Source organism: Artibeus jamaicensis, unplaced genomic scaffold (assembly GCF_021234435.1).
Source record: "Artibeus jamaicensis isolate MK-2021 breed Jamaican fruit bat unplaced genomic scaffold, CSHL_Jam_final contig_64, whole genome shotgun sequence".
Taxonomy (NCBI): domain Eukaryota; kingdom Metazoa; phylum Chordata; class Mammalia; order Chiroptera; family Phyllostomidae; genus Artibeus; species Artibeus jamaicensis.
The window spans coordinates 6,616,033-6,641,617 of record NW_026521911.1 but is presented as its reverse complement, the minus strand read 5'-3'; the positions used below and the strand labels follow the sequence as shown (position 1 = coordinate 6,641,617).

The following is a 25,585-nucleotide window of genomic DNA, read 5'->3' as shown; positions in this document are numbered from 1 at the left end:
ATTCATGCATTCTCCAAGAACATGGACGCTTTCTCTACAGTTCTCTTCTCCTCCTTCCCCTTCTCCTCCAAGCTCTCAGAATTACCTTTACACAGTCCCTTTATGGCAGCACACGCTTTTTCTAGCATGTATCTCGAAACTCTTCCAGGCTTACCCATTACCCTGTTCCAAAACTGCTTCCACATTTTTAGATAGTTGTCATGCTGACACCTCACTTCTCAGTACCAGTTTCTGCCATAGCACGGGCTGCTATGACGCAGCACCTTAGACTGGGGTTAAAACAACAAACACTTGCTTCCCACAGTTCTGGAGGCCGGGAAGTCCAAGGTCAAGGAGCTGGTAGACTTGGTGTCTGGTGGGCCCTCTTCCTAGTTAGTAGAAAGTCACCTTCGTGCTATATCCTCGCAGGATGGGGAGAGAAAACTCTAACTCTCTGGTCTCTTCTCTCTTTTTTTTTTTCTGGTCTCTTCTTATAAGGGCACTAATCTCATGAGGATGCCACCTCATGTCCTCAGCTAAACCTAATTAGCTCCCAAAGACCCCACTACTAAACACCCACGCCCAGGGCTGGGGCTTCAACAGACGAATACTGGGCGTATGCAAACATGCAGTCCATCCATGACAGCAGTCATGTGGTTAGTAAGCGGCAGAATCCGGGATGAGCTCGGTCTCCTCACTTCTTCCCCCTCATGATACCCTCAGCTGGCAAAGACCAGGCTTTCCGTGAGCATAGCTTAGGTGGATGGCAGTTAAGGGTACCTTTAGGCACTTTACTCACCTGCTCTACGTTATTCATCTATAAATTTGGTAATAATATCTACTGAGTAGTTGAAAGGAATAAATAAAAGCATCTTGATTCCCGCATCTGTAAATGGGAGTAAAAACAGTAGCTACTCTGTATGGGGTTGTGAGGATCAGCTGAATTTAAACTCGTATACAGCTCCGAATAGTGCTCGGCAAATAGTAAGTGCTCAATTAATGCTAGTGGTGTTTTTTTCATGTATTCCAGTTGATTTTTCATTAGGTTCGCTCTCTTTGCTCAAAATTCACCTTCTCCCCGAGTCCATCACTGGCCACCTAGCCTAAAATGTCACCAGTCTGTCTAAAAACTTCACCATTTCCCCCACATATACAGGCCCCCTTCTGGCCCTGTGTGTTCTCAGATTCATCGCCATCTCGGTAAACTATATACAGGGTCCGGGACAGGGTCTGGGACAGGTAACATCCTCCCCCCTTTTTTTGCAAAAAATTTAAATTATAAGCATGTAATTCTGTAACATAACAATATCACACTCAAGCACACCATGTGACATTTTAGGTGAAATATTCAAATTAAAACTATAACTTATTACACCCATATTACACCCTACCAACCACACTCAAGCAGGCCTTACTTCTGCTGGACTCTGTATTGTACCTTGTTTCATTTGCCACACATATTAGTGGTTTTCAGATTTTAGCACCCATCAAAATCAACAGAAGAGTTTGTAGAATCAGAGTGCTGGGCCCTACCCACGGGTTCATGATGCACTAAGTATAGGGGTAGGGCCCAAGAATTTTCATTTCAAATAAATTTTCAAGTGATGTTAAAGCTGGTGGTCCCAGGCCACACTTTGAAAACTGCTGCCCCAAGAGTGCATCAAAGAAAGTGTGAAATTAGTAACAAAGAAGCCTAGTCTTTTATTTAATATTATTGATTGTCTCCGTTCTGTAAGAATTTATGCTGAATGGGGATAGGAATTTTGTTTGTTTGTTTGTTTGTTCCTTGATGTATTTCCAGCACCAAGAATAGTAGCTGCTCAATAATGCCTACCTGTTGAGTAAGCATTTGTTGAATGCATTACTAGTATGTTGTTCATCATCTAGCAGTTCCTGCAGGGTCCCATTCAGCCCTCCAGCCACACAACCCCTGGCACTGTCCACTGACCACATGTTTGTGCCCTAGATCACCCCGGCGGTCTGCAGAACCACTCACGGCTCCGGACGCCGCCACCTCCGCTCTCGCACGCCCACACCCCCAACCAACACCACGCGGCCTCCATTAACTCACTGAACCGGGGCAACTTCACTCCGAGGAGCAACCCCAGCCCGGCCCCTACGGACCACTCGCTGTCCGGAGAGCCCCCTGCCAGCAGCGCGCAGGAGGCTGTGCACACCCAGGACAACTGGCTGCTCAACAGCAACATCCCGCTGGAGACCAGGTATTGGCTGTGGGCGGGCTGGGGCTGAGCCCCCAGGGATGGCCAGAGGGTAGCCCGGCTGAGACTCCAGGGTCCCAGGAAGCTGGGGTCAGGTACACAGTTTAGGGGTACAGGTCTCTGGCTGCCAGAGAGAACAACCATGGAATGGAGATAGGGTAGAAAGAGCCTGCACTTGATCAAACAGCCCCCCAAACCAGGGCTAGCCTGCCACTTTCTAAAGGTATGACCTAGGTCAAGTTGCTAAACCCCGCTGTGCCTTACCTTCCTGTCTACACAGCGGGGATGCTGCTAAATGGAGGGGCTGTTCTAAAAGCAGATGGCAGTGACGATTGCAAAGGCATCCAGCACGCGTGTGTGGCGGACGTCTTCAGGCTCTCACTCAGTGATCTGGTCCCACACCGCCTCCCTTCCCTACTGTGATTTGGTCACCCTGGGCCTGTATGGGGGCCTGCCGGGCCTGTGGTGGGCGCTCAGTGAGTGCTCTCTCCCCTGCTCTGCACTCCTCCCCCAACTCTCCTCTCCTGCTGGCCTATCCCCTTTATACCCAGGGCCCTGATAATCTCTAACATACACGTTGGGATGTAGGAGATTTCATACCTGTGATATGATGTAACCCTCTGATTTACAAAGGGTATTATCATCGTGGATCCATGGGGGAGTGTGGGAAGCTGAGAATCTGAGAGGGTCCAAGTCCGTCGGTGCACAGCTGAGGTGGCCCGACTCCATGTGCAGGGCTGTTCCCTGAACCACAGCCACCTTCGCCTCCTCTCCCTCTTCCGACCCAGCACGGGGCTCCCTCAGCTCCGGGGCTTCCGTCAGCTTCAGTTCAGTAGTGTCCTCCTTCCCTCTGACTAGCCACTATTTGTCCAAAACAGAACTCTTTTATGATTACAAGAACAATAAAATCTCACCGGTGAGAATGCAGAGATGAGAATTAGGTTTACCCATACACCTACCCCCCTGAGACAAGTACTGCTGACTTTGGGTGACAGAGCCATTCCCCACTTTCTCTCAACTGGAGATGGAGTGTCCCAGGCTGTCACAGCTGGAACCGCTTCATGTTCCACCCTGTTTCTCAAAGTAGTGGGAATCATAGATTTTATTATCTCTGACTCCTCCTTTTCTGTGGAGAGGACAAAATCATACATTTAAGGAAGGCAGATTAATCTGTGCATGGAAAGTGTGCCCACCTGACTCCGCCTGGCACATGCCTGGGATATTTGTGGGGTCCAGGGAGAGAGGAGTCAGCATCCCCTGTTACCACTCTACTCCTGCAGCGTGGCTTTTCCAAAGGCAAATTTCTCAGAGAGACAGCCCAGCCTGCACACGCCTCCAGCCTCCTAATTAATATTGTTTTTGTTGACATCTTTTAAAATCATGTGTGACTTTTCCCCATATGTTTCCTTTGCTTTCATCAGTGACTAAGTTGGATAATTATGTGTCATCCCACCCAAAGGAGCTTAATCAGATCTCCATTATTTCCCACGTGTTTACTGAATGAGGGCACGCGGCTGAAAGAAGCCAGTAAATAATCGGTGGTTCCCATTATCTGCGTGGAGCGTGGTAGCCGCTCCCTTTGCTTGGATGTTCATTTGTGTCACTTAGGACCAGAGTAAGTGGTTCTCCAGGTTTTTTAGGGGAACAGAAAGTAGGACACAAACAGCTGGGACATTTTCCTGATGGTTAGTTTGAGACGCAAAGGTGGTCCCAGCTTACCTTTCTTGCCCCATCAGCCAGTCCTCACCTGCCTTTCTGACCCTCCATCCTCTTATAACCATTGCTCAAACTACCTAGAACTTGGATTTCTTTTTCCCTTATATTTTCTTACTCAAGTGATAAATTTTCTGTAGAACAGTTAGGAAATGGAAATAAGCAAGAAAAGAAAATTAGTCATTTCTACTACCAAATGATAAGCATTAAGCTACTGTTGTACACTCATGTACACCATTTTATGTATATCCATACCTAAGTCTAACATTATTATGTATTTAATATTCAGTACATGGTGTGCACATATGTGTGTTTATCAGTCTCCCCCCAGTTCCGCATCTCCTTCATGCCTCAGTGCCTTTGCACCTGCTGTTGGACAGCACTCCGCCGGGGTCACCCTCCTCTTCATTCCTTGGTCTAGCAAAGTCCTGCTCATCCTTGAAACCCAGACGAAATGTTCAAGGTAGACTTCTTCTGTGACCCGAGTTCTGTGCCTCCAAAGATGGCCTAGAACTGGGAGGGGTACCTAACATATAACACAATCAGAATTCTGGATCTTAATGCTGACCTTCGCGGGTTGATGGCACAAAACCAACAGGTGCAGGATCAATGTCAAGTCTGGCAGATAGAATCACAAGTGGTTTTGACCACCGTGGGGAGGTAGACGAGCATGGGCTTTAGAGTCTGACCTCCCGGATCCTTGTCTTGTCTCTAACACTTACTAGCCAGGCAGGTGCCTCAGCGTCCCGAAACTTGATGTCCCCGCCTGTACATTGGGATAAGAATGCATTCCTCTCAGGTCGGAAGGAAATCGATAAAATATCATGTGAGAAGCACATAGCCCAGTGTCGGACACTAAAGTCATATTATAAAAACTGTTTCCCTTTTTTCCATATGTATCTATTTCCCACAGCAACACTGTGAAGGAGAAAAGTCACTCAAAAATATTTATTGAGCCCCTACTCACCCGAGGAGTTGAGCGGAGATAGTAGGTTGTGTCTCGTCTCTACTTGGAAGAGGTAGGGTTGGCCCTGATGTTCTGAGGACACAAGTGGTGGTTCATTTACTGTAGCAAGTTGTTCAAAGACCGTGTCTTAGGGGCAGATGCATTCTCTCCTCAAACCCATACCCCAGTGCTCACTAGCTGTGAACCTAGACCTTGAGTTTTTCTCTTTAAAAAAGGAGAAAATGCTAGTAACTACCTGTTCTGATGATCTACTCACACACACACACACACACACACACACACAACTCCAAAACTTAGTGGCTTAAAGAGCCACCAGTTGGTTATACTTCACACTGTGAGTCAGATTTCAGGAAGTGCTCCACTGGGCTCATTTTCTGCAGCACGTGGTGTCTGCTGAGGTTGATGCATGGTATTTAGCTGTCGGCTGGGCTAGTCTGAGGGTGGCTTTGGTCACGTGGCTGACACCGACACCTGGGGGGAGACGGCTGGAAAGCTGGGCTCACTGGGACTCCTCTCCCTCCAATGTGGCCTCAGGGCCTCTGCACAGCCTTCCCAGCAGGGAGCTGCACCTCACACTCCCTGGCCCAGCGGGGAGGGCTCCATGGCACTGAGACAGAAGTCACTGATCCTTCTAAGGCTTGGCCCGCCTGAAATTGGGGCAGTCATAAGTCAGCCGGCTTCCAGGGCAGGGACAATAGTCCTCACTTCTCAAAGGGAGAAATGCCCAGGAATTTTTAGACGCTTTTAATCCAATCTGCCTTTTTAATCCAACTGCTTTTTAATCCAACATGTCATAAGACATGTTGTTTGTTGTAGCAAATGCATAAGGTACTGTCTGAAAATGTCTTCACACACAGTAAGTGCTCAACTATTTATTATGTCATGCTTTATTATTCAGTAAATATTCACTGAAGGCCTACTGTGTGCCTGACAGGTAAGACACTTTAGAGAACAGATTCTTGTGGTAGGGTAAGTGTCATGATAGAGGTAAGCACAGAGAGTGTGTGTTTTAATTCCCTTGGAACCCCCAGCACACAGCACAGGACTTGCATCCTGATGGGTGCTTGAGAAATATTAATACTCAGGTGAAATAAATGAATGATGGAACAAAGAAATGAATAACTGTAGTCACCTGAGACTTGAGTGGAACAAAGGGAAGACTTCCCAGTGGACCTGCTGTTGTGTGACTGAGAGCTGGAGAGCGAGCAGCAGTCCCCAGGTGGAGCTGGGCGGGGTGGGGAGGCCTGAGAAGCACAGCCTGAACAGAGGCGGAGACGCCTAAGGGAGCAGGGTCTGTTTGCCATAGTTGTCCTGAATGATTGTTAGCCGAGCCCCAGCAGAACAGGGAGCCTCCTGGTGCCAGAGAAGCAGTCACAGGCCTTTCCCTAATTGTCAAATTGAGTCTCTGTTGAGACACTAAAATAAATAGCTGAGAAAATACCATAGCAGCTGGTAGGATGACCAGAAGGGGTTTAGATTTCATGCTGGCAGAAAAAGAAAGGCTAGCAGAAGGACAAAGGAGAGAGAGGACTTGGTTAACCCACTCCTCTCCCTGCTGTTGCTGTGACTGTGGCACCCCCAAGGGTAGCTGAGTCCCCGGGGGAGGAGACCAGGCCTGCCAGTGCTCCCTAGAGCGGAGGTCAGATGTTTCTTTAAGCCCTGCAGGTGCATCTGTGGTCCGTTCTGGTGGAAGCCGTGTGTTCAGGGTCCCCTAAACCTTGACCCACTTCCTCACACTCTGCAGCAGCAGACTCTTAATTGATTTCCCAGGGACTATCTGATTAATAACCCATCAGGCTCCTGTCTGATGAAGGGTAAGCCAGAGCAGAAGGCTGCCAGACCTTGGCTCCAGCTCAACTGATCTCAGGCCTGATTTGGGAGACTGGGGCCCATTTTCAGGTCACACTCAATTTGAGGAACAGCCCCGTTCACCCTCAGAGATGGGGAAACATCCTCATGGTTTCCAGTCCAGCCTCAGTATAGTTCCCAGAATGGCACAGAGGAGCCTTTGGTGGACCATGCCAACCCCTGAGCATTGCAAGGAGTTGGGGTGGACAGTCATCCCTGCCATTTGGTGATTCGGTCACAGACATGTATAAGACCCATAAGCCATATAAAAAGCTCATAGTCCAGGGAGAGAGTCAGACCCGACCCACAAGTGAATGAATGAGGACCATGCTTTGGATAATGCTCTGACAGGGGAGTACTGGGTCATAAACGGACGGTGTGCCTCCCTCTGCTCAGAGGTCAAGCAACGATCATAACCAACACTCGTAGAGCCCTGCTGGGTGCTCTAATGAGCTTCCAAACAAGGAAGCTCACTAGAGACTCAGTGCCCCCAGGCAAGAACCTCTGCCTGGCAAGTACCCACATTCCAGACTCCCAGAGGGAAAGGAGGGGCTTAGCACACCATCAGCCATAGATTTTGTACAAATACTTTAGGCACAGTGAGTCAGCCACCCGCTTTTTCTTAAAGCTTTTATTTATTTATTTTTAGAGAGAGGGGAAGGGAAGAAGAGAAGGAGAGAAACATCAATGTGTGGTTGCCTCCCGCTTGCCCCCTACTGGGGGCCTGACCCACAACCCAGGCATGTGCCCTGCTGGGGATCAAACCAGCGACTTTTTGGTTCACAGTCTGGCACTCAGTCAACTGAGAAACACCAGCCAGGGCACTCAGCCACTCTTAACGGTTAATGACAGACACTTTCCTGCAACCTAAGCTTCTAGACACCAGCCAGGGGCCAACCTTATAAGCAGGCCTTTGAAAAGATAGCAGTGAAGACTACTATCTTTACTCTTTTCTGCACAGGTAGGCAGTCTTACTATCATCCCCACTATAAAGATGAAGAATCTGAAGCACAGAAAAGTTAAGTAACTTGCCTAAGGAACCACAGCCAGTAGGTGGCAGGGCCAGGATCCATGACCAGGCCAGGTGGTTCCAGAGTCCATGCACCTAACCACTAGCCAGTGCCACCTGACCATGAGAGGTAGCTTCTTGGGCAGGCATTCGGAGGAGATGACAGGGGAGGAAGGAATTCTGTGGTGACGGACAGTTGTGCACTGAGCCAAGGGAGAGCTCTGCATCTTGGGGAGATGACTAAGAATTGGGTGAAGTGGGGGCACAGGAGGCTTCGTGGAGATGATCGTACATCGGGATTGGTAATGGAGGGGCTTGAGTTACATGAAAAAGAGGTTACACTTTTCCTGTGGGCCTGGGGCCTGAGGGTGGTAGGAGCAGAGATGAGTAGCCGTCAATCTCTTTTTAAATAGGGGAGTAATGTTAAAGGATTAGCCTTTTGAAATGATCACTATGGCCTGGAAGACTCGCTTCATTTCTTGTTTCTTTGTTCATTCATTTGCTCAAGTGTCTTTCTGTGTCCTTGGCTGAGTCTCTGGGTCTCAGCTACAGAATGTGGGGTGTGATCTCTACCTGTCCTGCTCTGTTGGTGGCTGTCCCAGGGCTCTGTGGACAGAAATACAGTCTAGGTCACCAGGCTCATTGTGAGAAGCGGGGCTATTGAACAGGGCAATAGCAGAGAAGTGGCCACTGCAACTTTCCGGCCATTTCCTTCCCAGAAGCTGTTTGTTCTGGCCTTGGGAGGTGAGCTCAGCCTGCCCTGGTTAAGAGAAATGTGACTGAAAAGCCCCTCCAGGCAATTCAGGGGCTAGTCTAAGGCCTCCCTTCATGGTTAAGGGGGAGCCAGCTCCCTCCCCACTCTAGCAAAGCTTTAGGAGCAACACAGCCATTGGCTGCAGGGCCCTGCGAGTGTGCAGTGTCTTTCCTGAGAGACGGCTTGGGGCAGTGAGGCCAGAGAGAGCTGAGTTCGAGTCCCATCTAAACCTTCCATCATTGCCGTAGGCCCTTGGAGAGTCACCTGACCTGTCTGGGCCTCAGTTTCCAAATCTGTATAGTAAGGTAACAACACCCACTGAGGTGAGAGTCAAATGAGTTCCATGTCCATACCTGACTTCCGACAGCAATGCGCTAAGACCATACAAGACTGTGGCCCAAGGAGGTCTCAGCAACCTGGGGTCCCCACCAGGAAGCCCTTGTAACTTTTGTTTTCCAGAAGAACTGGCCCCCCAGCATGTTGGGGGTGGGCGGTGGACAGGAAATTCAGTGGGGAGCCTTAAACCGGGAGGCAGGACACCTAGGTTCTAGTCTCAGCCCTGCCCCTGATTGGCCGCGTGTGTGGGAGCAGGACACGTGCCTCTCTGGGTCTCAATCCCAGCATCGGTCAAATGGGGCCTAAGAATGTGACCCAGAGCTAAGTTTCACAAGTCCAGGTCGAGGTTATTTCAGGACAGCGGGAGCATTCTGGACAGACAGCACTTTGGGCAGGTGCCCACGTCCTCCCAAAGTAGCACAGAGCAGCGCTCCTCCCGCAAACCGCGTGCGCCAGCACCACAGAAACCCCTGGTTCCGCCGCCGCCTCTTCCCAAAGACCCGTCCCTCCTAAATAAGTGTCCTCTCTCTTTGAAATACAGCTTCTTTTTACATTGTAAAAGTAAAAACAAACATCACTCTTGATCCAGACTCTGGAAAATCCCCACTGTTAACATTTTGATTTTTATTCATTACGTCTTTTTTGCTCTGAATGTATTTGTTTCTGGTGGGTTTTAAGGTATAGATAGGACTGGCTGAGAGACTGATGCTCGAATAGTGTCGCAGGCCAGAGGCCTCCAGGTGTGCACTGGGTCGTGCCCCACAGGCAGCCGCGGGCAGGAGGGGGCAGGAGCTCCACCCGGGCCCACTGGGCGGGGGCAGGGAGGGCCAGCTGGGACTTGGCATATGGACTGTAGAAAGACTGAAAATTCCCTCCCGAAGTGCAGTGAACAGAGGAAATAATAATACAACATCCCCTGTGCAACCCTCAACAACTGCACACCTGCAATGTGCCAGAAGTGCTTCCCTTTCCATCCCTCATCGTTCACAGCGCTCAGCAAATATTTACTGAGAGCCTACTGCCATGTTCCAAGCACTTTGCTAGACTCTGGGCACACAGGCAGAGAACAAGACAAAAGATTTTTATCCTCACGGAAAGAGGACAGGGTGGTGAGCAGACAGGCCCGAGCTCTGGGGTCAGACAAACCGAGGTTTCATTCTGGGCCTGCTGCTTGCCTGCTCTGTGACAGGACCTTAGAAAAGTTGCTTCTCTGGACCTTGCTTTGCCAGCCTGCCAAACAAAGATGATGGCACCGACTTTGTAGGGTTGTTGGGAAGAATAAGATTTATGTCAGGTCGTAGCTGCAGAGCTTCAGAACAGTGGCTGGTACATGGGAGGTGCAGGATAGATAGCAGTTCTTACACTCAGTGTTAGTGTATCTACCATCTTTGTTTAGCCCTTAAAAATCCTTCGAGAATTACTCACTTGGTCCTACAGCAACTTTCAGTTTAGTATTGTTGCTGCACAGCCCTCGGTGCACTTGAGGGAACAAAAGAACCCCTTCTGTCTTCAGTGGGGGGGAGGGTGCCGTTTTCCCCACTCAGTCATCACCAAGGTCCCTGCACTGCCAAGCAATCATGACTCCAGATGTGGTCAGTGTCAACTCTGGGGCTTGTGAGCAACGTGGGTTCTCAGGCCCCACTCCCACTGACTCCGAATCTCGAGGGGGGACCTCAGGAAGCACAGCTCTCCGGGTGTTTTAAATGTTCACTCAAGTTTGAGAACCACTGCTTTAGAAAAAAAAGGCCCAAAATGCCTTTTTCTTTGGCATTTCTTTGGACTGGCAAAATGAATGCCTGTAGCTATTGCTTACACAGAAGCAGACAGTATCAAGTAGAGGAGAAAGCACAGGCTTTGGAGCCACATGAACCTAAATTCAAATTCCTGCCTCAGACTTTACTAGCTGGTAAGCTTGGCAAGTCCTGTTCCCTCTCCACCTCTGTCTGCTCATGTGTAAAACGGGGGTGACACTGTCTTCCTTGTGTAGCCTGTTTTAAAGATTTGAGGTGACTGGATGTGACATGCCTAGCTCAGTGCCTGAGACGTAATGAGTCTTTGTCAGTGAGAGCTGGGATTTGATGCCCACAACAGCCAGACATTCTGGTTTGTGTAGAGAATGCTCCCTTGTATGCTCTCTGCCAGGCAGACACCCTGCACATGTGGCTTGCACACAGACCCATCGCCTGGAAACCGCCCCGCTGGTCTCATGCACAGCTGCACCAGACAGCCACTTCATGTGTTTCTATACTGCCCCCCTTCATTGATGCATGACTCATTGCTTCATTCATGTCTCCATGTGTGCGTAGAAACCTAGGCAAGCAGCCATTCCTAGGGACATTGCAGGACAACCTCATTGAGATGGACATTCTCAGCGCCTCCCGCCATGATGGGGCTTACAGTGACGGGTAGGTGGCATCCCACGCTCTTCTCCGTGTGTGCTCTCCCCGTGGCTCCTGCACTTGCATGCGGACCCTGAGACCTTTCCCTGGGAATCTCCTGGGGGGAGGTGATGATGCCACGTTGCATGCCCATTCCCAAGTCCATGTTCAAATTGCAAGAGTTTATCCTCGGAATACCCTGTCCACCCCACCCCCACCCCAGCATATTAACAGCAGTCTTGTTAATATGCAGCTCTCGGCATCTCATTGGCTGCCTCTGCCATTTTGAAAGCCATTTCATATAGCGATTTCTATGCAGCACAAGCCCTGTATCATATATATTCTGGCCTTGAGTATGAATTCCATGGCCTGAGGCATCTTACACCATAGCAGGGTGTGAGATTACTCCTAACATTTACCCTTGACCCTGTGACTTGGGGGGATGCAGTGCAACCAGCACACCCTATTTCCCAGGCTGTGTACGAGTCCTCCCATGGCCATGGTTAAAGCCAATCTGTGGAGGATTTCCTGATTCCCGGTTTGGCCGCAACCATGTGCTCTGACCGTGCCACACTGCCCTCAAATTTGTAGCTAGGATGCAGGGTGCAGCCGCCTATCTGTCCTCCGCAAAGCTTTCACCAGGGGCTTGGAGGGCAGCAGTCTGGCTTCTGAGCAGAGTGCTTCAAAGGCATTTGCTACCATCGGCTGTGTAACAGCCACTGTGGGGCTCTGGACCATGGCCAGACATAGTGGCAGTTTCTTGGTTCTCACACTTCCAAAGCCCTCTTTTAAAAGAAGAGTATTCCATTCCTTCACCAAGATGTACTGGCAAAGAGAAGAAAAACTTTAAGTTTCATTATTTCCAGGGAACAGAACAGGATTTTAGACACTTTCCAAGTTACTGCAGTAATTTTAGACAACAGCTAGTTTATTCCCCAAGCTACAGCATTTCCAGTCCCATCCCTTCCCAGGAAAAGGATCTCAACACTCAGCCTTTTGTCGAGTTAGTAACACCTTCTGTCCTGACTTGGGTGGTTTTCCCCTCGGGTAGGCTGCCCCATCTGTGTTTCATGGAAGCTCGTCTTCGTGTGCCCTGTTTTGTGATCTGGTGCGTGATTCTTCTTTCTTCCTGTCCCTCCATCTTCTCTGTGAGACTCTCTCTCCCTCCAGGCTCCTCTGCATGTACTGCTGCCTCTGTCCTCCAGGTCGACCTGGGGCTCTGGTGAGCCGGCCTGCCGACTCTGACACCCTCTAACTTCTCCCCATCTACAGGCACTTCCTCTTCAAGCCGGGAGGCACCTCCCCGCTCTTCTGCACCACATCACCAGGGTACCCTCTGACTTCCAGCACAGTGTACTCACCTCCGCCCCGGCCCCTGCCTCGCAGCACCTTTGCCCGGCCAGCCTTCAACCTCAAGAAGCCCTCCAAGTACTGTAACTGGAAATGTGCGGCCCTGAGCGCCATCATCATCTCAGCCACGCTAGTCATCTTGCTGGCGTACTTTGTGGGTAAGCACCTCTCTCACCCCAGCTTCCCTGGACCCCCCATTAGCCCACAGGGCAGTGGACAGGACACCTGTGAGCACTGAGGGCACCTTGTCAGCATGGCAGTCAAAGCATGAAAGGAGAGCCATGCAACTCTGAGGCTCCAGGCTGGCTTGTGCCCCCAAACTGTTAAAGTCTGCTCCTTGGGGTGCTCTTCTGCTTCTCTCTGAACATATCCCTGGAAGTGAGCTTAGCACCGTCTCTTTTATACGTTGGATGCCTAGCATCAGGCATAAGCACTCACTAAGACCGGCATTCGAAGCGGTGATCTGTGTGATTTGAGTGTCATAAATTGGAGAGGCTGGACAGCAGGCAGGCTTCTCCTGTTGGTGCTCTGTCACCAACAGTGGGGAGCAGAAAGGAGGTGGGGTACCCCGGGGTTGCATGGAAACTGCCAGAGTTTGGGCTGTTTGAGCTCAGGTCTGAAGGTGAAGGTCTGGCAAAGTGGTCTGAGGGTACTATAGGAGCCAGGGTCCAGAGTTAAACCGTGATTAGGAACCCAGAGAAGAGCAGTCCCAGGGGACAGGAGTGACAGAGGGTTAGATCTGGCCGAGGGATGTGCAGAGACAGCAAGCAGCATTGACGGCCTTCCTGCCTGATCCCGGAGCACCTCCATGATGTAAGATACCCCTCCTGGTACATCGCCTTGCAACCGCAGGATGCTTCCCACTGCGTGCACGTCTCCTGCTCCGGACCCTCTCTTTGCTCTTCTCTCAGGGAAGATAGCAATACGAACAGGTCCGCGGGCATTGTGTAGAGCCTGCTGCCTCTGTGTAAATCAACCTGTTCATAGAGGCATCCAACAGGGTCAACTTCACTAGGCTGACTTCTGTCCTTTCAGACCTTCAGGTTCTAAAATTCCAAGATTTAAGGTAGGTCAGGCCAGTTTGAAAAGGCCTTGAACCCATGCTAAGGAATTCTGAGATAATTTGTCAGCAAAGGGGATTCATTTAGTAGAAGCCCAATGAGTAGAACTGAACTAACTGGCCAGGGGAAGACAGAGTGCCGTCCATTGTGAGAAAGGACTCTGTACCAAGTGAAGGCATTTTGGATGAACAAAGGGCTGTCCGGAGACATAGCAGGAGCTGTCACTAGAGAAGAATCAGAGAGTATGGTCCCCCACTTGTTCAGGATGTGCAGAGGGGTTCGGGCTTGGATGGGGGTTGGGGGGATGGGGGCTGTAAAGTCACTTCCTTCTCGAGATGCTTGAGTTTCATAATAACAAGTAATCAGGAAGATGGTAGTCCTATAAACAAGGCAGCCTCCTTGAGTACCTTAAGCTATAAAAAGCTTCCTCTTGTATGCCAGGTCTCTGTTCTCCTTGTGAAGACTGACTTAGAATCTCATGGCCCCGGGGCCAGGTTGGCACATATATTCCTTCTCTTCTACATAATGGATTCGTTATTGCTGCCTAGAAAGCTGTGTTAAGAAGGATCCTGAGGCTATATTCAGACTCAGAGGAAAAGTCTCTGTGATTGACCACTGATATCTGTCATGGTCACAGGAGTGGGGGATATTGATGACTTACTAGGGATGTGCCATCATCTGTGGGTCATCGGGTAGAAGGAACACGCAGACTGGGAGAGCTCAGTGCTCCCCGGACTCTGGGAGAGGTGTGTGTGATTGATGGTAACGTAGATGGGCTACAGGGGAGGGATGTGGGGTTCTGAGCACCGACACCCAGAATGAAAGTTTCTTCCTGGCACCACCAATACACTGTGTCCCCACAAACCACTAGCACACCTCTTGCTTTTGACTGACATTTTCTGCGTCCTCAACAAGTAGACTTGAACAAGCAGCGTCACCATTAGTCAAGAGTCAAGTACCTTGCTGTGTATAGACTTGCTTTACATTGAAGTCTTAAGGTTTATATGCGTAGCCTAGTTCAGGGAAGAGGAATAAATTCTCATACGATTAAATAAGCTGTCTTCTGTTTTCATCCTATGGTCTTCTTTTCCCATTTAATGAAAATGTGTAGCCAGTCCTCAGCTACCTAAAGATATGAACTGCTGTCATAGCTTCCTGTCATAGGAAGGGTACAAATAGAGCTTGATGACTACTTAGTAAGAATAAGATTTAAGCTCTGACTAGGGGTTTTACTGGATGATTGTTATTTTTCCTTGCAACTTTGATAGTTGATAGTCTTTGAATCTGATTCTGTGATTTTTTATTTTTCATTCAGCAAACCATACGGAGTACCTGCTATGAGCCAGGCATAGTCTAAGGGTTAGGGCTAAAGACATGGTCCTTCCCCGAGAGGTATAACCCCCCAATGTTGTCAGTGACTGAGGCAGCTCAGGCTGGGGAATACCCCGCCCTCACCAGGAGGGCCAGGGGAGGCTCCTGAGAAAGGTGATGTTTTAGCTGAATCTTTCAGTCAGAGCGAACCATCAATAGACATGCAGGGAGGGCACGTTAACCAGAGGAAAGTTTCATACTTGAAAGAGGACAAGGTGGTGGCAAAGACATTTCCTGTGTTTAAAGCCCCTGAGAGGTATTGGGGTTACTGTGGGAGAGTTTGGTCAGATTCTGAAGATCCCATTGGAGGCCAAGTTCAGGACCTTATTCAGCAGGCACTGAGGAGCCCTTGGAGGGTTTTCAGCAGAGGCAGGACGGTCAGGTTTTACTTTAGAAAGATAAGGGTAGAGGATGGAAGGACAGGTCCTATTGCAATCAATGAGTCAGCAGAAGCTGAGGGCTTCAGCTAAGGCCGTGACCATGTAGGTGGAAAGGAGGGGTAGATCTGAGGCTGATTTACTGGAATTTACACCTCAAGATATTAATGGTCAGTCCATCGAGAATGTCTCCTTGACAGGAATAAATACATCTTTCCAATAAAGCTCTATCTGTATAGAAACGTTAAAACTGGACTCTAGGTTCCATCCCCAAGAACCAGGTCAGAGAGGCAAGTCTGGAGTGTTGCCTTTGCTACAGTGGAGACTCGGCTCACAGGGATCCACTCTTAGCGCTGCTACCTGGCCACTGTCTGTCTTTGGGCAACTTCTTTTGCTGAGCTCTGATTTCCTCATCTAGAAAACAGGCGAGACCCATTACCTCCCAGAGGGGGCTGTGGGGTAAGTGAGGGGTGAGTCTGCACTGCAGGCGCGAGGCCATCCCTAGCTTTCCTCAGGGCTGAGGGTGTCCATCTCGGTGCCCGACTCCTCCAGCTCCTGGAGGTGAGGGATGAGTGGATTAGCAGCGTGTTGCTCAGCTACCCTCAGAGGCTGTGATGACTACCTCGTAAAGAACTGTCAATTATTAAAAATCAAATTAATTGTCTCAGCCTAGCATAAATATCCTTAACAAAGACTTTTTCCAGCAGGCCAACCAATCTAATCAACAGGCAAAAGCACAGATATGTAATTAGTTTTTTGATGAAAAATTGTGTTCAATTTCAAGTATAATCAATTATTAATTACTGTAATGAGTGAGTCTGACTGGGTTTACTAATTAACTCATTTAAAAATTATGAATAACCTTTTCATTTGTAATTATTTTCTACATCTTATCAAGTTCTAGATAAGAATTCCATCGGTCGCCTCACCAGCAGGGTGGGGAGGACTCAGAGGGTGGACGAGAATTCTGTGCTCTCTCCCGGCATCTACCCCGGGCTGCCACAATGGCAGGGAAACCCGACCGATCCGTTTGACACTCAGTTTCATAGTTGGAAATGAGCAAACGGTGACCGTTTATGTGCAGAGACATTTTCGGTTACTTCCATAGGAAGACAGAGACCCTGGAGTCAGCACTTGGCACCCACCAAGATGGCCACCTGGGGGGCCTCGCCTCTGGGCCAGAGCCCCTCCCCCAGCCCCAGCCCCAGCCCCCTTCACTTGGCTGTTCTGGCCTGGGGTGAGAATCTAGGGAGGACCCTCCAGAGCCTGGGGAACCTCTTCAGAGAGAAGATGTGTATTTAAAAATTAGGCTCTGCTGCTTACAATCTTCGTGACCTTGGGCAAGTTTCCGTAACCTCCATCAGCCTCAGTTTACACATCTGTAAAATGGGGATAATAAGAGTAGGTACTTGACAGGTTGTTGAGAAATTCCAGTAAGATAATGTGTACTAAGTACCTAGCCCTCTGCCTGGCACAGAGTAAGCATTCAATAAAAATGAGATCCTATTATTATTAATAGCATTATTATTAGTGCTATTAACATCACATGTAAGAGAGCATTAGTAAGTCTTGAGCCAGAGCCCGGGCCAGCCTTGCCTCCCTGCAGCACCCATGGGCTCCCCAGCCCGTGTTAGAACAACCAGGGGGACCTGTCAGAAAACGCCTGTGAGGAGGTCTCTCCACTCCAGGGAAGCAGCCGTGAGAATCGTTACCATAAAAGCATCTCGCGTCATTTCTGTAACTAGGACAAACGTTGATTTTTGCTTCACTGACAGTTGCCTCTATCCAGAGAACACTGACAGCTTCCCTTTATCCTGAATCTCTGTGAAAAGCAGACTCTGAATGCCACAGGAGGGCTGGGGATTAATATCTTGAGGACTCTTCAAGCGCCTGTCCCGCCAGATAGGCCTTTGGAATAGGAGACCAAAAAGGCTTGTTAATAATACAAAAATCAGGAGGAGCTTTACATTGAAATGGAGACACGAGGTCACCCTCGGGTGCTGTTTCTCCTATCATAGGTCCGGGTCTGTGCCGCAGGCCAGGGGTGTCACTCACCCGGATTTCTCTGAGGCGGCGCCCTGTTCTAATTGGAAGAGGAGACAGGAGTCGGAGTCTGACCGATCGGGTGGGAATCCCAGCTCCGCACTCTCCAGCTGTGTCACCCTTTGGAGCCTTGGTTTCCTCATCTGCCAAGTGGGAAGAGTAATTGTAAAGCACACGAGGCTGTTGTGCCTCATGAAAAGATGAAAGGGGATGAGGTTGAAAATAACACAGGTCACTTGACAAAAAACATTTCCCTTGCTGGTGGCCTCGGGAGACTGTTGTCCTTTCTTGGAGCCCAGTCGCCTCCCCCCAGGATGTGGTGGGAGAAGACGGTCCTGCTCGGTCCTGTCCGGTGGACACTCCCCTTCCTGTGGGAGATCGAGCCAGCACTTCAGGGCAGTCACAAACGTGGGCTGGCGCGGCCTCCTGGTAGCGACAGCGGAGCATTCCTACCTGCTCCATCACAGTGAGGGAGTCTTTCTTTTTTAATCAGGTCATATTTTTCGCCTTCACCGTAACTGACTGTGGATTGAAAAAAATAAAATCAGAACCCTTGCTTGAAGTGGTGATAATTTATAACCGAAAATGTTGCTCAGCTTCATTGCTGCTTTTCAAAAGACAGTTATTCCAGAGCACTGCTTGTTGGAATATTATTACAGTTTCTGGCCTGGAAGAGCCTGGTCACCCACTTTGATCCAGGTGGGCTCCAGCATGAAGCGTGACTCGCACAGACTTGCACGGGCTCTCTCACAGTCGCTGACATTTCACCGTGCAACCTGGACTTCAGCATGGTAGCAACCCAGTTAGAAAGGAAACTAGGCTCTCTTCTCTTTAGGGGCGGTCTGGCTTGCTCTCCCATCTCCTAGTGTCTTATTGTCTGCTGCACAGTCAGTCCCCTGCACAAAGCCTGGCACGAGCTAGTTGTACTGGGTAAGACTTGTTCAAAAAAAAAGGCCATGTGAATGGTTAAACCTGCCAAGGATTTTCTATTTTCATGTGGAAAAATGTGGTGGCAGAAATGTGCATTTTATGTCCCGGGGCCCAGGTGCAAGGGAAATGGACATGAGATGACTAGAGAAAGGGTTGGAAATAGAAGCCAGTGTGAGCATACCCCTCCTCCTTCCTCCCATTAGCCCCACCTGGCTCAGCTCTTGCAATAGCAGGATCCCAGGTGCCATTTGCTTCATAAGCTCAGGCCTGTTGCACTTTGGTTCGAGGTGTTATTAGTGAGGAATAAGCTCATTTTCTCTCCTTTCTGTGCGCCTTCACATCATGCCTTTTGGATAGAAGCCATAGATTTAGCTTTATAGCCCAAAGAATGGGAAATGGAGATGATTGAACTTGATCTTTTAGGAGGAAGAAAAAGTGATAAAGACACAGGATCCTGTATTAAAGCCTTCTCTCCAAGATTGATTCCTTCATGCTGCTCTGTGGGAATTGCTAATAGCAAGATATATATAGATTGTTCTCTTTATAACAGACCCCAGACAAATATCTTGCAACTCCCAAAAGGAGGACCCAAGGAGGCCAGCTGGGCTCTCTGCAACTGTCCAAAATACCACGTGGAAGAGAGGGCAGACTTGCTCAGCGGGGCTGCCCAGGGCGGAGATTCAGGGTTCTTGAGGGCAGACCACTCTGGCAAGACAGCTGCCTGCGTGGGGTGGGCTTCCTGTGTCTGGGAGGAGAGGAGCGAGGGCTATGTGCTTGGACCCCATAGACAGGTGGCCCTTGTCTGCACTGTCCTTCCACCATCGCTGACTGTGCCACCTGGGCAAAGGCTTCACTTCCTTAAGATGCCTTTTCTCATCTGTAAAACAGGAATAAACAAACAGAAGACTAGCCAAAACGAGGACGTCATTTAACATGTTTTGGCTTAGCAGGAAAGAAAATTTTCCATCTCGTAGACCTCACTCTCTCCCCCACTCCGACCTCCTCCCATTGGTGGAATCCAACCAGAAGCCAGAGCCCAAGGGAGCCCACTGACCCAGTCCTGGGGCACAGCCTCCCTGGGCACAGAGCCACGCAGGGACGGACAGAGTGGACCTGGAGGGCAAGTGGACATCAGTGTCCTCGCTCTTCATAATTCCTATCCCTAGCAACGTTAGAGCGCTGACCAATCCTAGGGACCCAAGACTTGGCCTGAGACCAAACCACACTCAGGCATGTCTCCCTTACCGGTACACCCACTGAGCCACGAGGCCCTGACCACTTGCGTTTAAAATCAGAGTTCCTGATATATAATTCACACGCGAAAAATGAACACTTTTTAGGTGTACCACTCTGTGAATTTGAGAGAGTTGTGTGACCATCACCACAGTCCAAACAGAGAACACACCCATCACCCCAGAAGGCTCCCTTGCATCCCATTGTGGTCAGTTCTCTCTCCTCCTTCTCGGCCGCTGGCACTCACTCATCTAGTCCTGACTCAGTAGTTTTAGGCACTGTTTTTGAGAGGTGTAGTAAAGAAGTGATTTATTTACTGGATGCAAACTCAGGGGTTACCTATAACAGCCTTCAGACTCCTAAAATATCAGTGTTGAGGAAATTTTATATAATTTGGGATTCAAAATATCAGAGCAAACGACTGAGACATTCCAGGGTTTTCCGTGTGCCGTACTTGACCTCCTTGATGGATAGCAGCCAAAAGCCTCTCTGTGGTCAGCGGGAATTCAGGGGTACATTCTTCTTTCTCATGGGCTGGTTTTTTTCATGCAGTTTCAAGAACTGACACAATTTTCATTCTCGATAAGATTAATAGCTCTACCATAGTTGTGCCGTTATTCTCACTGTATTCCTGCTGTTTCCAACTGTTTACTGTTATAAATAGCACCCTGTGCACATCTCTGTGCTTTCTGCCCTGTGTTCTTGCATTTATTAATTTTTTGGGGGGGTGTTCCTCGGAGCAGTATTCCTGGATCACAAAGTGTGGACAGGTTAAAGCTTGTGTTACCCACTTCAAGGGGCTCTTCAGAGGATAGGACTGCATTCTAGGGCCCCAGCCACGTGTCCACCTCCCCCACAATCCTGCCAGTGTTTGGCTTTGTGTCTCACCTTGAGTTGGCTGGTTTAGTGGGGGGCAAGCAGAGGAGTTTACAATGGACCCGAGACCCAGAGAAGCTGAGGAATCTTCATTCCTAGAGGGACACCTGCTACCCGACCCCCACCTTCTCCCAGTCAGTTCCTTTTTAACAGCTTAGCCCACATATCGCATCCTCGGCGAAACTGCCCTGAGCTCCTCACACTCAGCCAGGAACCCAGTTCTATGCTCTCACAGTGCTCATAGTACTCACCACAATTGTCACTGGCTGACTGTCATGGATTGGTTCAGGTCTTCGTCCACCGTTACACTATAAGCTCCACGAGACAGAAAAAATTTCCATGTTGCTCAGTGTTAGAGCTACAGCTTCTTGTACCAGGGTCTGTCGTGGATGTAGTGTGTATTCAGCAAAAGTTTGTGGAAGGAGAGAAAGGAGGGGAGGATGTCAGGACTAGAACCTAACGGGTGCTGCAAGGCATGGAGTGGAGGGAAAGGAAAGCTCGAGTAGAAGTTTCAAGAACTTGAGCCTTATAGAGGCTCAAGTTCTTACTGGGAGCAGCGATGGACAGCCTAGAGGCGGTGAGATGAAGTCAGAGTGAAGAATGATTACTGGAAACTGAGGCCAGAGGAAACCAGAGATGGTGTCAAAACATAGTCAGTGCGGTGCACAGGCCAGGCTTGGACTCCGCCTGTTCTTTATGACGGCGTGGCATTCAGCAAGAACCTTGCTCTCTCTGAGCTTCATGTTCTCCTCTGGGAATGTAGAGAATAGGCTGTTGTGGGGATGCAGTAATAGTCACCCCTACAGTCCTCACTAGTGAGGACCACTTAAATGAAACTTGTCTTCTCCTCCCTGCCAAACAAGGTGTGTTCAACACGAGCCAGTCCCAAGTTTGGAATGGTCTTAAAAAAGAAAGGACCCGAGTTTACTGGTATATCCATGTTTTATAACAACAGCAGCTGCTGCGGAGACAGCACACTGTCCCAGGTATCAGAGGCCCTTGGCTTGTGGGCAGTTTCCAGGCCCCCGGAGAGGCAGCGTAGCCGTGGTTGGTCAGGAAGTCGCCCCGACCATGGGTCTGAGGTGCCACAACTTCACCCCAGGACTGTGGAAAAGAAATCTATTTTTACAGATTTTTAGCTTCCTTGGAAAGGATTTCTTCCAAGTCCTTGTTTTTATTCTAGACAAATTACTGTAAAATAAAATCATTTAATTGCACTTAGGTGCAGAGAAAAAGCAAGAACACTCTCCCTGACAGCCGTTGTAAATACCTCACTTGTGGAGAGGAGGTCGGTGCAGCCAGGGCCCAGCTGAGGGCGGCAGGCCTGGGGCAGAGGTGGCAAAGTGCGCAAGCTGTTCTTCATCGCACAGAATGGGGGCGGGGGGCCTGAGAGGAGGGGAGGGACGTGGGGGGGAGCAGAGCGCTGTAGAAAACTGTGTTTTTCGGCACCTTCCAGTAAAACAACAAAACCACAAATAAACGGTCCCATCCTTTAAAGACGGCAGTATAGTCTGGTAACAGAAGCACAGACTTGGGACTCGGTAAGACCTGCATTCCAGCCCTGCTCACACAGCTGTTTCTGCCTCTGAGTCTCGATTTCCTCATTGGTAGATTGTCAGTGAATAGCTAAGGGGTGTTTTGAACACTCAGTGTGAGAGTATCTGCCCAGAGTCCATCCAGTCTGTGGGTGGCCCTGAGTGGGTGTCCGGTAAATGTAGTTCTCGCCCTTTGGGCAGTTGGATCACCCAGAGATTTAAAACCCTTTCAGATTCCGTGTCCAAAGGCCATCCCCAGACACAGGGATTTCAGGTAATCCCGGATTAAGTAGAGGGACCTTCCCCAGGCTCGTGTTTGAAATGGCGGGGAGCATTCACTGAGCCGCCTGCCCCATTGTTCCCCAGCAAAGCCGGATAAGCCTGCACCGCTGCGTTGAGTTACCCAGGGTTTCATAGAGAGCCAGATGTGTGAGTTGCTGATGGCAGTTGATAAAAGCTTGTTACTGGAATTTGAACCTTGTCCCTGTTTTTCTTGTTTTCTTTTCCGTTTGTTTAGTTTTATTTGTTTGTTTTTGTTTTGCAAGGAGCAATTCATCTAACCAAGAAAGTCAGATAAAATTTTCCCAAGGCACTGAGCCTTGGAAATCAGGTAAGATATTGAAAGAGAAGCTAGGAATGACTTTCTGGAAGATACTGAACAGCCTAAACAAAGGCAGAGGATGGCAGGTAGAAATGCTGGCTATTTTTGGCACCTGCGTCAGATGACTGTGCATTGCAGTGTCGTGTCCATTTGTGCATTGACATGTCTGCAGACCTCAGTCTCTGTTTTACTGAAGGCTCTTAAACATACACCTGCGGAGACCACAGTGGCTGCGGGAGGACACTGCCTGCCACCTCAGAGGACAGGCTCCACTGGGCCACCGCATAATGAACACCTTGCCTTCCGTGCGAGTCCTTTCCCTCTTGTTGGTTCTCTCCAGCAGTCTGTGCACTATGCAGAATTATGAACCGAGTTTCCTTGTCCTGCAAACCCCACATGTGGAATCTGAGGCCTACTGTAGTTAAATAACTTGTTCAGCTGAAATGACCGCTGAGTAATAGAGCTGGGCCTAGACGCCAGATCTTCTGATGGAAGGCCTGTGTTCCTTATGCAGACCATGCGGCCTCTCAGAACCGTCCTCTGACGCCTTCTACTGCTCTGCTTCGTGGGTGAGGCTCAGAGCAAACAAGGGGGTCTTTGCCATCCTCTCGAGGTCTTTACTCTGCCCCTGCCCCCAGCTGTTCTTCTACAACCTAAACTGTCACACAGAGGGCAGCTCACATGTATTGAGAGCTAACATGTGCCAGGCATGTTCTGAGTGTTGCAGGTATTTTCTCAACAATCTTACTTATCCAACAAATATTTGTCAAGTTCCAATCATGTGCTAGGCACTGTCCTATTTTTATTTCCACCCTATAAATGAGAAACTGGGGCCTGGGGAGGTAAATCATTTGCCCAAAGCCACTTCCATAGCAAGTGGAAGAACCAGGATGTGGTTGTTCAGCCTTCCTCTAATCGGAAGGCTGAGAGGCTGCAGGGAGCTCCTGACTGTAGAGAGACGAGTGCATTTTTTTATGGGAGAAAAATTATTGTCCAGCTGCCCTTGCCAGGACTGCTAGGTACCTGTGGCATTGAGTGAGGCCATGGTCTGCACCCACAGTGCGTCAGGATTGGAGAGGAAAGGAGGCCCAAAATGACATTGGGGACCTCAACGCACGTGGCTTATTGAACACCAGCACCCCGTATTACCTGATTCTGCTATACTCGTGGCTTCATCCGGCACGAGCAGACTGTCACTGGCCTAACAGTTCATTGTGGAGGATGCCCTTCCTGCTGCTTTGTGGCAGCTAAATTTATCCTGCCTTCAAGCCTGGAGTTAGGTTTTGTTCACAGCTTCCAGTGAGGAAAGAGGAAAAAAAAATGCCAGTATCATTCATTGCACTGTGGCATCCATTTTATCACATTGTCGTATATTTTACCTCTCAGGCCCTCTGTAGAATTCTGTAGCAGATACACTCTCCTCGGGCTTTCGCTGTGTCTGTGTATGTGAGCACACTCGGCCCTACCTGACTGTGCATACAGAAGGGGTATTTGAGAGGTGCTGGGGGGGAGGGTGGCAAAGATTAAATGAGAATTGTAGGAGAGGTAACGTTTTTCCTTTTTCTTTACCTGAACACTTTTCTTTTTCAAGCAGTTGTTTGTCTCCTAACTTTTTTATAGTGTATTCAGTTCGTTACATAGTACTGTTCATACACCCAATTGCGTAGGTCCGGGGCTGTTTCGGAACTTTCACATATGAATCTGTGCATTAGTCTACCTATTAAATTTTGGGTGTTCTTTTATTTATTAACTTGTAAGCAATATACTTTTAAGCCTTATACTTTCAATATACTATATAATTTGTAAAGAGCCTTTATTAAATTCAATCTTTACAAGAACCTGGGAGATGGCTTTGTATTCTATTTCCATTTCCATAGCTGGCAAAACTGAGGGTCAGAGTGCTCAAGTGGTTTATCTGCTGGTGCAGAGCCGGTGAGGGCCAGCAGCTGGCCCTCTCTGCGGATCTCCTCCCCCGGGTACAGACATGGACAATAGAGCCAGCAAGGGACGTGGAACACGTGGCAGGGCAGTAAGCCTGGGAGAGGTGCTGCAGTAACAATAAGGGTGGCCAGGGCTGGTGAGGGGAGAACAGAGGCATTTTTGGCTGGTGTAGGGTGGAAATCCTCATAGAAGAGGAGACATTTGAAGTAGGCCTTGAAGGATGGGAGAGTGATCTTGGTTTGGGGTTTTTTAATTATTTCAGGAAAGACAGTGGCCATTCCACAGAGGCATTGTATTCGCCAAGGCCTGGAGGCTGGACAGAGAGCTGTGTGCAAGGGGCGGGAGAAGCACAGTGTAAGGCTCCTCCCGAGCAGGGAGAAGTGAGAGGAGTGTCCGAAACTGTGCTCAACTTCAACTTCAAATCCTCTTTGAAAACTGTTTCTGATATGAAGAGATGTTAACTCAAGCTTTTATCCTCAGGAAAATATTGCCAACAAAATTTGAGCAGCAAGGCAGGTCCATGTAGTAATGAGATTTGCGTTTCTCCCCATTATTGTCTTCTCTACATTTTTACATCTAGGCAGGAAGGCAGCCTCTGTAGTGGTTAGGGACAGGTTCAGGGCAACCTGGATTTGACTCAGACCTGAGAGTACTCTCTGCTTTTTATTCAATGTGTGATTTTGGACTAGTTGTTGAAGCTCTTTGAGCCTCAGTTTTCGTTATCTTGCAAATGAAGGTAATAACAGTACCTATCTCACAGAGCTTTGTGAGGATTAAATGGTAGCACTGTGCTGGCTCAGCACAGAATAGCTCTAAGTCGATGATATTGTTTGTTTGTTTGCTTTTAGAAAGAGGAAGGAAGGGAGAAAAAGAGGGAGAGAAACGTCAATTGGTTGCCTCTCTATACTCCCAGACCCGGTAACCGAACCTGCATCCTAGGCCTATACCTCAGCCTGGAATCAAACCAGCAACCTTCTGCTTTGTGGGATGAGGCCCAACCAACTGAGCCACACTGGCCAGGGCAACAGTGGCTTTCATTAACATGATTATCAATATCACCATGG

General features: G+C 49.1%; 1 protein-coding gene across 1 annotated transcript in view; it reads left to right on the top strand.

Moving 5' to 3' along the window:
* TENM4 (teneurin transmembrane protein 4) overlaps positions 1 to 25,585 on the top strand; it is a 725,358-nt gene that overhangs the window by 501,896 nt on the left and 197,877 nt on the right. The window contains exons 7-9 of the mRNA XM_037138546.2: positions 1,946 to 2,201; positions 11,132 to 11,230; positions 12,476 to 12,711. Of these exons, the coding sequence (XP_036994441.2) occupies positions 1,946 to 2,201; positions 11,132 to 11,230; positions 12,476 to 12,711 (591 nt within the window). The remainder of the gene's footprint in view (positions 1 to 1,945; positions 2,202 to 11,131; positions 11,231 to 12,475; positions 12,712 to 25,585) is intronic.